Source organism: Mus caroli, unplaced genomic scaffold (assembly GCF_978045245.1).
Source record: "Mus caroli unplaced genomic scaffold, Mus_caroli_1 scaffold_9, whole genome shotgun sequence".
Lineage (NCBI taxonomy): Eukaryota > Metazoa > Chordata > Mammalia > Rodentia > Muridae > Mus > Mus caroli.
Genome location: NW_028227264.1, coordinates 122,028,571 through 122,043,481, shown reverse-complemented (window position 1 = coordinate 122,043,481; position 14,911 = coordinate 122,028,571). Strand labels below are relative to the sequence as shown.

The 14,911-nt window shown below is 42.5% G+C and overlaps 1 protein-coding gene and 1 long non-coding RNA gene across 3 annotated transcripts; one reads left to right on the top strand and one right to left on the bottom strand.

Annotated features, from left to right (window-relative positions):
- Positions 1–1,551: 1,551 nt before the first annotated feature.
- Avpr1a (arginine vasopressin receptor 1A) lies at positions 1,552–7,042 on the bottom strand. Its single transcript, XM_021174304.3, has 2 exons — positions 5,131–7,042; positions 1,552–2,867 (listed from the first exon to the last, which is right to left on the bottom strand). Exons 1-2 carry the CDS (start codon positions 6,113–6,115, stop codon positions 2,581–2,583), a joined length of 1,272 nt encoding a protein of 423 aa, XP_021029963.1. The 5' UTR covers positions 6,116–7,042; the 3' UTR covers positions 1,552–2,580.
- On the top strand, positions 5,684–14,886 carry LOC147002779 (uncharacterized). Of its 2 annotated transcripts, none has more exons than XR_015048485.1 (4): positions 5,684–5,770; positions 8,830–9,092; positions 11,624–11,712; positions 14,593–14,886. It is a non-coding gene; the product is annotated as an uncharacterized LOC147002779 (long non-coding RNA). The 2 variants fall into 2 exon arrangements; XR_015048486.1 differs by having other exon boundaries at positions 5,689–5,770; positions 8,827–9,092.
- The last annotated feature ends 25 nt before the right edge of the window (positions 14,887–14,911 follow it).

The window sequence follows — 14,911 nt, the reverse complement described above, 5'->3', positions numbered from 1 at the left end:
CACAGAGCATTACTTGGGGCTATATGAACACTGACTCTGGGTCCCCCACATCAGGAAGGTGTAGCATTAGGTAGACTTTTTTTTTTTCACCTAAACCTCAGAGAGTAAGCCTAGAACTTGCTTCCTGCAGAACCAGCACCTGCTGCTTCTCAGGCCCCCAGATCACTCCTTAATCTCTTGGCACGTTTGAAAGGAGAAGATAATACCTTGTCAAAATGTCCATATACAATGAGAACTATTTTTTACAAAGCCAGATTTCTGTATCATAATGTAATACCTTTTCACCACAAAAAAAAAGAAAGAAAAGAAAAAATAAAGGGGTGGGGGTGGGGGTGGGGGAGAAACCCTGGCCAGTTGGTCCATGTCATACTAGAGATGCTCTCAGTGAAGGGTCAGGTGTAATGTTTAACCTGGAGGCACTCGCTGCTGTTTGGAAACAGAAACTCTGCCAACATGCTAAGGTTTTGGAAATGGATTTAGAAAAGGCTCTTGTTTATACTATCCCAAAAGGTTTAGATTTTTAATAACCAGAGAGACATTGTCAAATAGACAGACCATCTAACACAGGCTATGGCTGTGCCACTGTAACTCAAACAATAAAGATTTGAGGACTGGGGTTGATGGCTCATGTTGAACTGTGACTTTTAACAAACACTCACGCGCGCGCGCACACACACACACACACACATGCACTCATGCATACACACACACATGCACACATATGTATCATGTCTGTGTGTGTGTATGTGTTTGTGTGTGTGTGTGTGTGTGTGAATTTTACTTGGTATGGTTATTTTTCTGATGCTGGAGATAGATTGAAAGGCAAGGGCTTTACCACATCACAGACCCATTTGTTATTTTAGGAAGAAGAATTCTAAAACCTAAGGGAACAATCTCTCCCAAATGTTTGGAAACAGTTTTTGACCTATCAACCCAGAGACTCTGAGGGCTGAGAACTGGGAAATGCAGTAGAATGAAGAAGAGCTGAGCTTGTGATTCCGGGTTACCGGGTGCCATCCAGCTTAAGGCCTCTTATCTATAGGGTTAAAAAAAAAGAAACCCGGCAATACTATTAAAAGCAGCTATTACTTACTCGAGAATTGATAAAAGTTCTGATTCATCATCCAACCATTACTTGATCTTGAAGAGCTAGCCAGAGAGCAGGGGCTCACTGATAAAAAATGCAAAGTCCACAGCCAAGAGGTGTTGTCATTTATCTTCAATTAGCAAGGAAAGAATGTGATGATCTGCACTGAAAGTGAGTTCTAGCTATGTGCTGGCAGACTGCGGTGGCATAGGCAAGGCAGGCTCAGTAGTGGCTGGCAAGGCTCTATAGTGTGAATCAGCAGATCTATATTTAAATGCTAGGATTTCGGGTCCCAGACATGAAGCAACAAATGTTAGTTCACAAAAAATAAACTGAAAACAAAACAAAACAAAACAAAACAAAACAAAACTGTAGTTCTGAAGATCCCAAGAGAACAGTAAAAATCAACTTGCTGGACCATGGATAGCACTTTAAATTTTTTAAAAAATAACTCTTCACACATTTAACATTATTTAATCTTCACAACAACTCTGTGAGGTGAGTGTTACCAAGCCCATTGTACAGCCAAGAAACCAAGGCTTTAAATATTTTTAAGTATCTTTCTGAAAATCATACATTCATGAAGGAACAGACACAAGGCTCAGACCCCCTCTCTTTTGTCTGTCTCCCGTTTCTCCACATGTCTTCACCCTCTGTGTACTGGACCTGCTGTGTGGATGGGAAATGTGAAGAAATAAATAAACTGATTTAAATCAACATGTTTTGAGTATCTTATGAGTGGAGTTATCTAGGGGACTTAGAATCTCTGAATCTGGATTCACCAAATAGGTACTAAGTGTTAACATCTGGTGTAGCACAGACTACCTTATGGTGCTGGTTCATGGATGTTTAAAATATCCCAAAGAATGTCTGTAGAAATCTTTTCTCTTATGCCTCTATAAAGTGTGGCACTCCCCCACCCATACAAATTATTGTCCTAAAACATTCTCAAACCTTCTGTCTGTTGGTGAGCATGATTTTCAGTGCTAATAGAGTACCAGGACTCTGAAGGAAGGGCAGCCAGGTACCAAGCTACCTCCTTTCCACCCTCAACCCAACTCCCCTCTACCTCTTGCTGACATTTTACGACATACACATTGACAGCAACACTGGTTTTTCAATCATGAACGAGTTCACTTTGTTTAGAAACAACAGTGCTTATCACATGACTTAAACCAATCAAAGCCTCACTTACATTAGACATAAAAATACAATAAAAAAATCAACCACAAAATATAAAGTCAGTATGCTTAAGAACCAGGCCTATACATTTCCCATATGGTACATTTTCATTAATATTCTATGCAAAAGAATTCAGGTTTTTGTCACAGCAATGGGAAAAACACAGCTAGAAACAATGTATACACCAAGTTGTAGAAACAATGTATACACTGAGTTGATTTATGTCTATCTCACATAAACATATTTACTCTTAAGCTATCTAGCTGGACACACAAGTCCCTTCCAAGAGTCTGGCTGCATGGATATGCGGCTCAAGTAGAGACAGGGATGAATCTGATGGACTTGGAAGATTTAGGTGAGTCCTTCCATGTCCCAGTGCTGTTTGTCGGGCTTCGGTTGTTAGAATAAGATGTCTGTCTCCGGCTCATGCTATCCGAGTCATCCTTGGTGAATTTCTGTGCTATGCTTTGGCAGCATGGGAAGCTCTGGACACAGTCTTGTAGGAGATGACCACTAAAAAACATGTATATCCACGGGTTGCAGCAGCTGTTCAAGGAAGCCAGTAACGCTGTGATTGTGGTGGAAGGGTTTTCGGAATCTGTGTGGGAAACGAGGAGAGAGATCATATCAACAGCCAGAGGGAGACCCCGAACACTATGCCCTACCGACTAACAAGTCAAAAAGCTCCATATTAGTGATAAAAATGGACATTTTATTTGTTAGGGAAATGGTGTTTCAGGGAAATGAGTACTTTTTGGAGACGGGTTGTAAAAGAAAATGTCTTAAGATTAGTTCAAATAGTTTAACCAGTCACTGTTAGAACTCTTCAATAAATACAATGGATATAAAGTCTAAGAAGATGAAGATACTGAATAACTTATTTTAAAACTATATACTATACAGTGGCAGGAGCCTTTGTGAAGGTATTCACAAGGACGTATTAACAGACTGGACATTTGAAGTGTTTATAATCACATAAACTAAATTGTATTCATCCTAATAACTTGGGCAATGCCATATGGGCTGTTCAGCAGATATCAATGAAAACCCTATGGAAGAGGGTATTTAAAATAGAATCCCAGCTTCAGTTGAATTTTTGTGAATCATTAGACATTTGGTTTGATTTTAAAAGACTGTCCTTGATTGTACTTCAAGCAATTAAATTATAATAAGAAAAACATCTGGGTTGTATATGGCCCCATTTCAAACAACAGGAACAAAACAAAAATTAAAACAGACCAAAAAAAAAAAAAAATCCAAAGTAGCTGAGTTAGGGAGTCCAACAGGATTTTGAACTATTCAGTGAATGACCCCTAGTAAGCTACATGGCTATCAAAGTTTTCATGGTGAAACTATTTGAACTGTTATTAAAAAATAAGAAGAACCATCAAACATCAACTGTCTTCTGATTGGTATATGACTTCTAACACCGCACTTTTGTCATGCAAAAGAAACTGTAGACCAGTGGTTCTCAACCCGTGGGTCACCATGAACAGCCTTGTCACCTGAGACCGGCTGCATATCAGATACTCACGATTGGAAGCCTTAGCAAAGTTACAGTTACGAAGTAGTGACAAAGCCAATTTCATGATTGGGGGTCATCACAGCACGAGGAACTGTGTTGAGTGTAGCCGGACTGGGAAGGTTGAGAGTCACTGGTGCAAGCCATTCATTGCTCTGTGCTAGGTGACCATAAGCCACGCACAATATTAAAAATAACAGGCATCTTCAACATGTGTAGTACAAGGCAAAATTCTACTAAACTGTGTCTAAATCACAATAAAGCAATAGACAGAATTTTAAAATGTGATTGGCATTGACCAAAAGGACTTTACATTTATTTACCACTATGAGCAATGCAGCCTTTAAAAGTATTGGCTTAAACGAAATCTATGAACACTCAAAATAATATATTTAAATGCATTGTATATATTCCAAACCCCAATCTTAAAATTACAGAAAGGTATAGCTTCTCCCAGATATTTATATCCCGATTAGAGTTTTCATCAGGAAATCTTCTGTAACATACTTGGTTTGGAAAGTCTTTTTTTTTTCTAATTAAAAGAAGATATATTACAAGATCAAAAATAAATAAACAATAAACTCCTGGGAAATGGATTTTTCTGTTTTGTGAATGAACTGAAGTAAAACTAGCCAGTTGGGATGGGGAACTTTCACAATTAACTACAGAGGGACTTGTGTGGCGTGAATAGTTTTGTTGTTAACTTGTGAATTTAGCTGATCAAGACTTCTGATTTGGATGCCAGGAAAAGAAAGTTATTACAGTTGGGAAAATTAAAACGTTATAATGAAGACGGATTGTACGAACTAAATGCAAATTTGGAATTTCTGACTTCTTAAATCCGTTCTGTTTGTTTCAGAACAGCGTGTCTATCTCTAACCTTGGTCTTGGAAGAATCTCACGGGAAGTTTTCTGTCGATTATGAGGGTTTCCTTAATCCAACAAAAAGTAGCCAAACCACGAAGAATATTCCCCAGAGCCTCTACGGGAAGGCAGGATATCCAAGAACCCTAAGTAATTTGGCAAAATGTCACAAGTGTTTTGCAACTAGTGACTCTAGGCACAGCTGGTGGCCTTAGGGTGGTCACACATGCTGCAGATGCTGAATCCTGGGCCCCAATGTACCCGGGATGGAGGTCCCAGGAATTTGCAATTTTGTTCATTTATCCTTTGTTCATTCTATCCTTATGTAGAAGCTTAGCTATTGAACAGGTTGTATGAAAAATAACATACATACACACACACACACCACAAACACCCCCCCCCCACACACACACAAATACACACACACCACAAACACAGACACACACACCTCTTCCATAGTAGTCTCAGTACATACCGGTCCAAATGAAATTGGTATCCCAGACTGACCACATCTGGACGATGAAGAAAGGTGTCCAGCAGAGGATGTAGGCGCTTACAATCACAAAGGTCATCTTCACTGTGCGGATCTTGGCACGGGAAATGCTCTTCACACTGCTGACACAAGGCGTGACCAGAAGCCCCTTGTGGAAGGGACCCGCGGCTTCCCCAGAGCCCTTGCCGCCTTTGCTCTGTCGAGATGCTGTCTTCCCTCGGACATTGCGCCAGATGTGGTAACAGATGAAGCCATAGCAGGTACCCAAGATGATCACGGGTACCACGAAGACCCCGCTGGTCATCCAGGTCACGTAGGCGCGGGTACCCCAGGGCGGGATGAAGGTAGCCCAGCAGTCTTGGGCTTTGGTGCCATTGTTCACCTCGAATTCGATCACAGAGAAGATAAAGTACTGTGGTATGCTCAGAACGAAACTCAGCCCCCAAGAGGCGGCGATCATGAGGCGCGAGCGGCGCGCGGGCTGCTGCAGGGTCTTGAGCGGGTGGCACACGGCGATGTAGCGGTCAGCCGTCATCACCACCAGCATGTAGGAAGATGCGAACATGGCAAACACCTGCAGGTGCTTCACCACCCGGCACAGCCAGTCCGGCCCGCGGAAGCGGTAGGTGATGTCCCAGCACAGCTGTGGTAACACTTGGAAGAAGGCGACCGCCAGGTCTGCCAGGCTGAGGTGTCGGATGAAGAGATGCATGCGGGATGTTTTGCGTGGCGTGCGATGCAGCGCCAGCAGCACACTGCTATTACCCAGCACGGCCACCACGAAAATCACCGCCAGCACGGTGACCTCCAGCTTCGCCAGCTCCTCGTTGCGTACGTCCCCCGGCGGGCCGCCACCTTCCCCGAGCCCAGCTGCTTCCCCGCTGCTGTTGGCGCCCTCGGTGGTCAGAGGCCACCACGGGCTGGAGTTGCCCGCGGGCAGGTCGTGGGAGCCTCGCGGGAAACTCATGCTGTCGGCACAGAGCCGGGGAACCCTGTCCCTCGTAGGCTGCTTCCTCTTCTCCAGGAGGACCCGAAGACCCGCGTCTTAAGCTCTGCGCGCCTTCCTTCCTTCCCTCGCTCTCTCCGCTGTGCAATCCCACGCGCGCTCAGAGTGGTTTTGGATGGGATGTTCGAGCGTGTCCCTGCTCCGGCTTGCCCCGAGGCAAGGGAGCGGACTCTCCCTGCTCCCAACGCAGTCTTAGGCTGCCTCAGGATGCGCTCCTTCTCATCTTAGTGGCTGGAGACTGTCCCCTACCCACAACCCCTCCAAGTCGTTGGTGATTTGTCCTTTTCGCTTTGGTGGTGCAGGGGTGGAGCTGAGACTCCTAGATTCCTCTGCAGAGCCGGGCGCTTTCTGATCTGCTCCAAACTTCTCTGGGCTCCTCGGGATTTCTCCAGCTTCCTTTATAAGCCAATTTAAAGTCATGCAGCACGTCAACAGGTGTAGTAAAAGCGTACTTAGAGATCCGCGTCTGCTGCTGCTGCGAACTTAGTGCGCCTGGACTTGGGGTCTCCCCTTCCAAGCCCCCAGGCCTTGTGTTTCCCTGCCTGGCGCTTATCCCTAGGCTAGCCACTAGGGCTGATTTTATTCCCTGCCCGGTTTACCCCTGCACTTTGAGGGTAAAAATCGCGTGACCTCCTTTTCTGGTGACTCTCTCACCCTGCCTTCATTCGCGAACAGGAAAGGCCCACTCACTTGTACCCTTCACTCCTCTTGCTGGGTAAGCGTAATCTACCTTGGTGACTCTACTCTAGAAAGTCCAATTCCCAAAGCAGCAGGGGGCAAGAACTGGGCTGCACTGGCTGGTGGAGACCTTGTCCAATTAAATGACTAAATTCTGCTGACATTTCTTAGGGCAGACAGAGAGAGCTGAGGACCAGTGTCTGGTCTACCAGTCTATCTCCATCTCTGCCTGCCTGCCTGCCTGCTTGTCTGTCTGTCTGTCTGTCTGTCTGTCTGTCTTTCTGTGTCTCTTGTATCACTCTGTGTCTCTGTATCTGTCTTGTTTCCCTCTCCCTCTGTGCGTCTCTTCTCTCTCCCCCACCCCCTGTAGATAGGGAGAGGGAACGAGGCACTCGGAAGGAGGAGAAGAACTCCTTCCCTCACCCCACGCACCCCCTCCCCCGCCCCGGTAATTAATTATTTGCTCTGGCCTTCTGCATCCAGCTGTGGAGACAAACACTCCTATAGACTCCAGCAACTGTCTTAACTCTGGGGAGAGAATGATACTGAGGACAGCAGGGGGCGCTGTTTCTGAAGAAGGAACACAAACCCATGTTACAGATGCAGGGACAGGAACTTCAGTTTCACGGTCAGAGCGTTGGTGTGTTGTGGCAATAGTACAAACCTAATTGATCCTGAAAAAATATTTTCTCTTGTGAAGTACAATCATAAACATCAAAAGATTTTCTTCGGTAAAGTTAGTTTTGCTAGAAACTCAGGGCCGATGCATTCAGAGCCAGGGACTTGGAATACTTGAATCAGTCGAGTTTCATCATGGTTACATAAGCGTCTGTCTATGCGTCTTAAAACTGGGAATGAAAGTATGTGTTAACTCTCAGTTACAGAGTTAATGGAGGATCAAGCAATGCCACGGCCCAGTAGAGAGGTTCTGTGAACATGAAACTCGGCGGTGCATCCTTCCAAGATGGCTGGCAAAGTACAAAAGAGAAAGGTTTCCAAACCACGTGCCTGAGAAAAAGAAAACAAACCCTTCAAGCAGTTAGATTATAGTCACTGTCTTAGAGTGGTAACTTTATAATTTTTTTTGAAGACAGAAATTTCTTTATTAGTGTTTTGTATGAGAAATAATGTCTGACCCTAGTGTCTGCAAAAACAGTCCACTGGTCAGACAGAGCCAGGAGCTTGACAGCTCTTGGGCTGACACATTTGGACTTTAGGTTTTCCTGAGAGAAGGAATAGGTAGCCTTATCCCAAAGAGATGGTTAGTGGCTTCTCAGGAAATCACAAGTGCTAAGCATTTGATACAATGAGAAAATTATGTTCAAGTGTCCAATTCATAAAAGAAACTTACTAGGTTGAATCAACAGATACAATTGGAAGATACCATATTATTCACTGATAACGTTACCAGCTACCCATATTAACACATATTCACACATACATGTCTTTGTGTGTGTATGTGTATTTGTGTGTGTGTACTTGTGTATATGTGGGTATGTGTGGAGTGTGTGTGTGTGTGCATAAACACACAAATATGTTTGCATCGACATGACACTCTTCTGTGTGCCATAGGGCCTAGCAATTAGTTTTAAAAGTGTTGCAAATTCTAGAATCAGTTTTTTTTTTAAACCTCACATATTTTAAAAACAATGTCAATTTGTATTCTGGTTCCATATTCAAAAGAAAATAAAACCATTAAAATACACATCACTCGCTGGACCCCACTACTGAAGTCCTTCAAGATGGGTAAAGGAATTGTAGGCTTTGGAGAGGAAAAGAACCCAGCAGTCTTTTCTGAGGCATCTTGTGCTTTCTCTTCTAGCTCGTTGGATTTGTTGTTTTAGTATGAAGAGTTTTTCTCCCTTACTCTACAAGGGTTTCAGCTCACTGTTTTGGGGCATGGGAGCGAGATGGCAAAAGAGAAGAGTGGAGGCTAGAATGTGCACACCCAGGTCACTGCTGCTTTTCACCCACTGTTCTTTTTTTCTACCCAGCAGCTCCAGATGTTTAATCCATGGAAGCAAGGGTGTTCTTCCTTGACTAGCTGGAACTTTGTTTTAATCTTTGAGCTGCAAAAGCTTCAATCTCTAAAATATTGTTGAAAAATATTCATATATTTTCCTTGAAGATGACTGTCTTAGTCTCTCCCTGCAAAAACCATCATGACCAAGAAGCAAGCTGGGGAGGAAAGGGTTTATTCAGCTCACACTTCCACATTGCTGTTCATCACCAAAGGAAGTCAGGACTGGAACTCAAGCAGGTAAGGAAGCAGGAGCTGATGCAGAGGCCATGGAGGGATGCTGCTTACTGGCTTTCTTCCCCTGGCTTGCTCAGCTTGTCTTCTTATAGAACTCAAGACTACCAGCCCAGGAATGGCACCACCCACAATAGGCTAGCACCCCCACCCCCTAAATCACTAACTGAGAAAATACCTTACAGCTGGATCTCAGGGAGGCATTTCCTCAAGGGAGGCTCTTTTCTCTGTGATAACTCCTGCTTGTGTCAAGTTGACACAAAACCAGCCAGTACAATGAAATAGGTGATTGTTCAAGTTTTGGGGATTTCATGGGCATTCAAAATATTTATCTCTCCTTTTCAAATATGTAACCCTAGTCAATATATGTTACCTGCTATCTCCTCATTGAACCTTCTCTTCCAAATTAAAGCAACACACCTCCAAATTATTTTACTCAGTAGAGGATTTGATGTTTTCACAGTTCCTAAGAATAACCCTTATGTTACAATGCCACCTGTAAGCTCTGTGAGCCTGTTCTTGGGTCTTATAGACATGAGAAATCTCTGATTGATTATTTAACATACCATATATACATGGTATTTTTCTTCTTTAAGATGAGAAGATTGTGTGGGATTTTTACCTGTCTCTGATTTCTTCTTTGACAGTCAGTAGTAGAGGCACCCACGAATCTCGTATTCCTGAATTAAAATGTCTAAATTCACTATGTTTGATTTCTGAGATAATATTATAAACTGTGGATGGAGAAAGCCATTATTGTCTGACATTAAAGATGAGTGAAACATTACAGAGTATAGCAACGTAACCAAAGTTACAATGTTCCAAGTGACTGATCAAGAGGCAAAGACAGAACCATTTGGTGGTTAGGGCTCTCAAGTTACAATGTTCCAAGTGACTGATCAAGAGGCAAAGACAGAACCATTTGGTGGTTAGGGCTCTCGCTTTTATGTCTCAGTGCTCTCATACGCATTAGCATCCAGCACATCTCCATGGAATGAACCAACAAATGCTACGAAAGGAACTGGGTTTTTGTTTGTTTGTTTTTGAGACTGGGTTTCTCTGTGTTAGCCCTAATTGTCCTGGAACTCACTTTGTAGACCAAGCTGGCCTCAAACTCAGAAATCCGCCTGCCTCTGCCTCCCAAGGGCTGGGATTAAAGGCATGAACCACTGCCTGGCCAGAAACTGGTTTTTGAGTGCTGTTTGAATATCCAATTAAGATACATGGTGATTGGATAAATCAGGGAAGAATTGACAAGGAACTGCTCTGGAGCCCCTACATTTTATAGCAGGTCTCTGGAGAAGACCAGCATTTATGCTTGGAAAGGGTGGGTTGGTTCTAGTCATTCTGTCTGGAGAATTCCAGATTGGTTATTGTATTTTACCTTAAAACGTGTTTTCCCTATGGAGCCTGAACCAGCCATCTTCTATAAGCTGGCAAGGCTTCCCAGTGGAGACATTGGAACACCAACCCAGTGGTATCTATCTTATTTTGATATTTTGGCTGTTATCTCTTAGAAGCCTGATCATTTCTAATGAGATACAGAAAAGGGATGGATCCAGATTTGGGGGGTGGGGGGGGGGTGGGGGAGGACCTTGGAGGAGTCGAGGGAAGGGAAAGTGTAATCAGGATATAACTTTTTTAAAAAAGAAAACATTCATTAATTAACTTACATTAATTAACAAACATTAACTTGCAGCATACTCACTGGATTATGAAAACAGGCTTCAGGACTTAGTATTATTATTAAAGACTTATTTATTTTCTTCTGTGATAACAGGGCTCATGGGTGCAAATGTAGAGCCATGACACACACACAAAAGCTCCCATGCTCGGTAAAATGTCAATCACTCTGAAACTTAATGAAAGATTGGAATTTCATTGCTTATATAATAACGGATTATAGCCATTCCCAATCCTGCCATTAGAGAACCTGTAGAAAACTCACTCAAAGAAAACAACCCTCCAGCCAGGATTTTATAAAAATAACATTTTAATCGAGAGTTTAATGCAATGTATTTGAATGTATCCAGCCTTTCCCCCAGCACCCTACACATTCCTTACGATCCAACACCTCCTCCCCACACACAACTTCTGGTATTTCCTGTCACCCATCAAATTCAGGCTGTGTTAGACAACTACTTTTGGTTGTGGTCCATGCAGTAGATGTCACACTTAGAAAACCAATGTGTATTTAAAATCTATTTGAGATTTCAAGCTTTTTATAAATATAAACAAACTTAAATGGTTGTGCTTAAAAGTCTTTGGCTCTTAGCATACTGATAACCACTTGGATTGTTACATATTCACATGGTGTCTTGGATACTCTGTCCGGAATTGGATGATCTTCAAGACTCATAGTTTTAAGAGGTTGGGCCATTCCTAGTCTGCCTGTCTTTGGACCCTTTATGAGAAGAGAAGAGGTGTGTGAGCTAGCATGAGGAATTGTGATATGACCCATGATCTTTTCTTTATGGCTTGAATACTTTATGTAAAACGAATGACTATTTCTACTTCTCTCTTTTTTCTTTCTATAGGGTGGACAGAGTTTATTTTCACAAGAAATATATTCTACTTTTGCTCATGTTCAACTCTTTCTCTGCCTGCCTCCCCACACCCCTGTCAGGTACTTCCAAATTTCCTGAAGCCTCTTCTTTGTACCAAGAGTATGGAATATGATTCATTTTCTTTTCCATTAGGATTTTTACAGCAATGATTGTGTATTTATAAGCAATTTATCCATGAACAAAGTAGATATATCGCTTGAGAGGAGGCCGAATCCATGTGTGCAGCAGCTTCAATGTGTATATGAGAATCTCTAATATTTAATTACTTGAGTATTTAAGATATGGGTATAAAATGCAATAAGCTTAAAATATTTGGAGATATGCCTTGATGTTTTCAGTGACACTTAATCCGGCTTTTAAAATGTATATGGGAAACCACGAGGCAGAAATGGCAGGAAAGGTGCCGCCCTGTAATCAGGAGGGTTGGGATCCATTCCTGCGCTGACATTACTATTAACAAAGGAAGAAGCGGCATGTAACTGCAGCTTGAAAAGACATTCATATCTTCCAGGAAACATTCATGACCTTGTACTTAATCAGCCAGTCCGTCTTCCCTTTAACTCCCCATATAAAAGCCCAGCCTGAATAGCAGCATCTTGCTTTTGGTTTTGCAAACCTTGAGCAGAAATTATTTCTGATTTTGGAATATATAGCATTTCGCCTGTGGTATAATATGTAGTTGTACAGAGATTATAGTATGAATAGTTTCATAACTTATTATGTGCAGTTATTAAAATTGAAAAATAAATAAAAGGGAAAGATAATTTATAACTTCCAATCAGCAAGAGGCTGAAAAGGGAAGTAGTAAGCCAATGGTGGCTGAACATGGAGAAAAAAATAGAAAGACCACAGAGGACCTGCACCAAGAGATGTAAATACCTCCTGAATAAGAGAATATAAATGCTCTGACTTTATGACAGATTAAGTATATAAAAATTAAATTAGGATATAAATTACTATGAATAAGTTTACTAAGCTACAGCTAACTAATGCACTATATTGAACCTATAAATGCAGACGATATACCTTTTTTCACATACTCATAAACAAAGATAAACACAGTACATAAGACATTCTCATTAGCATACATATTAGCCAAACTTTCATTGTGCTAAGTACTGTCATCAGCTGGAATTAAAATAAAACTAAGCAAGTCATTCTCTTTCTACTTTCCAAATTTAATTTTTTTTTTTTTTGAGAATTTCACAAAGAGCACAATTAAGTTTGATAGGATCTGCTCCTCATCCCCCTTCCGACTTCTCCTGTGTCCTCCGCATGGCCCCCTCTCAAATTCATGTTGAATTCTATAGCTAGGAGTGTAGCCTTGTGAACCCTTCCCCCCTGGAATGTTGGCTGGTGTGCTCTTGGGCAGCCACAGATGCTGAGAGTTTTGGTCACAACATCTCTATCGTGTGCAGAAGTCAATATTTCAAGGAGGGAGAGAAAAGAGCTCTAGAGAGGGGATAGAGTAACTCAGGTGGTATGAAGGGGGAAATGGGAACAATGCATTGTGGGGGAGATGGAACAGGAGAGGGAGACAAGAGGGCAAAGCAGGGAGAGAGGACTGGAGAGAGATAAATAATACTAAGGATGTTTAAAACTTCAACAGGGAAACCTACTCTTCACGATTTCTATACTTAAACTTTTATACCATACATATATAATAATAGTTTAATTGGAATTATCCCACTGAATGTGGGATACACCCCCCCCCCTTAGAAAACATAGATGATCAACCAAAAATCCCAGTTCAAAGGGTAGGATAACTCCATTCAAACTCTTGGTGAGAGGGGTCTAAGAGACATTGCCATTGCCCCTGGTTGCCTGCCAAACTTGAGGGTAAGCCCAACCTTATTGTGGAAGACAAACAGTTAGTCACAGGACTTGGAAAAAAATCTAACATGTACTGACCTGGAAGCCTGCTCTGGGATGGCCAACTTTCAATGTCAGAGTAAGGGGAGAAAAGCTCTCAGCAGTTCTAGACAGTTATAAACCCTGCAGGCTACAGGAACAGCTGGCCTAGCAAGATAGGCCAACTGGTACAATATATTGGCGATAATATGTTGCAGAGATGGGGTGCAGAGAGGGTAACCAAAAGCTGTCTGTCTGGGCTCAACACTGTTGAGTTGGCTATAATATAGTCAACTATACGACTCATGACAGGCGAGATCAACACCACAGAGGAGAGCCTTATATTTGCATTTTACTATATAGTATATAGTTGATCTAGTATCCTGCTGCTTTCTAAAACCTTATCCTCATATCCATAGATTAGAGCAGTTCTCATCCCTCATTAGAAAAACTTCCTTTTGCAGCAGATGGAGAACAACAACTAGTCAAAATGTACAGAATGAGTAACTGCGCAGTGCTCATCCCCAAAGAGGGGGCATCTATAACACAACTTCTACTACGCCCAGGGTTTGGGGACACAATGGAAGAGGTAACACAAAGACTATAGAAGTTTTTAAAACATGCAGTATCTTCCCAGTCAGCCATGTCATATGGAAGTCAACATTTAAGATAACTATTCAGATTTGATTTTCACAGTCATCAAAAAAAAATCAAGCCAAACGTTGGCTGTTCAGAAGCTCCTCGGACCCCCATCCCAAGCTATTTCCTCTCATTAACAAATTACAGTGCCAGATACATAACTTATCCACCTGGGTAATAAAACCCTTGTTTTGTCTACTTTGTGGGTTCCTTTTTCTACAACCCTTATCCAGCCCTATTCTATCCTTCCAAGCTCCAACACTAGAGAGGAGAGGAGAAAGAAGCCTGGGGAAGGGGGGAAGGGGGGGCCAATACCAGTAGACTACTTCCTGCTGATCAGAGTTCTTTGGGGAAAGTTTCATCTTCTCAGCCAGGACATCCAATTTCTTCTTCTCTTCTCTTTGTGCATGACCCCTTGACAAACCACAATGAACCTCCCTGACAACCAGCATCCAGCAGCAGCAGCAGCTGCAGGAGGAGGAACAGCCACAGAAAGAACAGCACTCACGCCAGAGCTCTCGCATTTATATACCTGTTCAAGAGTCCCCAGAGTCCAACCATCTCACATTATCTGCAACTGGAAAAACCACAGAGCCCTCCCCACACCTAGTAGAGCATGAGGCAAATCAGTCACCTGCTGTGGACAATCTAAAGCAACCCCATATCCCACAACTGGGATTGAAGCAAAATGTATTCCCATAACATTTCTGTGTTTTTAAAAGAAATCCAAATCCTTACTATGACTTGTTGTGTTGAATTTTATAACAA

What these genes read in the sequence shown, in the direction of transcription:
- Avpr1a (XM_021174304.3), bottom strand. Translation starts at nt 6,115, where the DNA reads ATGAGTTTCCCGCGAGGCTCCCACGACCTGCCCGCGGGCAACTCCAGC. An exon ending in TACCAATTTCATTTGGACCG is followed by an intron (nt 2,868 to 5,130) that starts GTATGTACTGAG and finishes TTTCCCACACAG; the next exon opens with ATTCCGAAAACCCTTCCACC.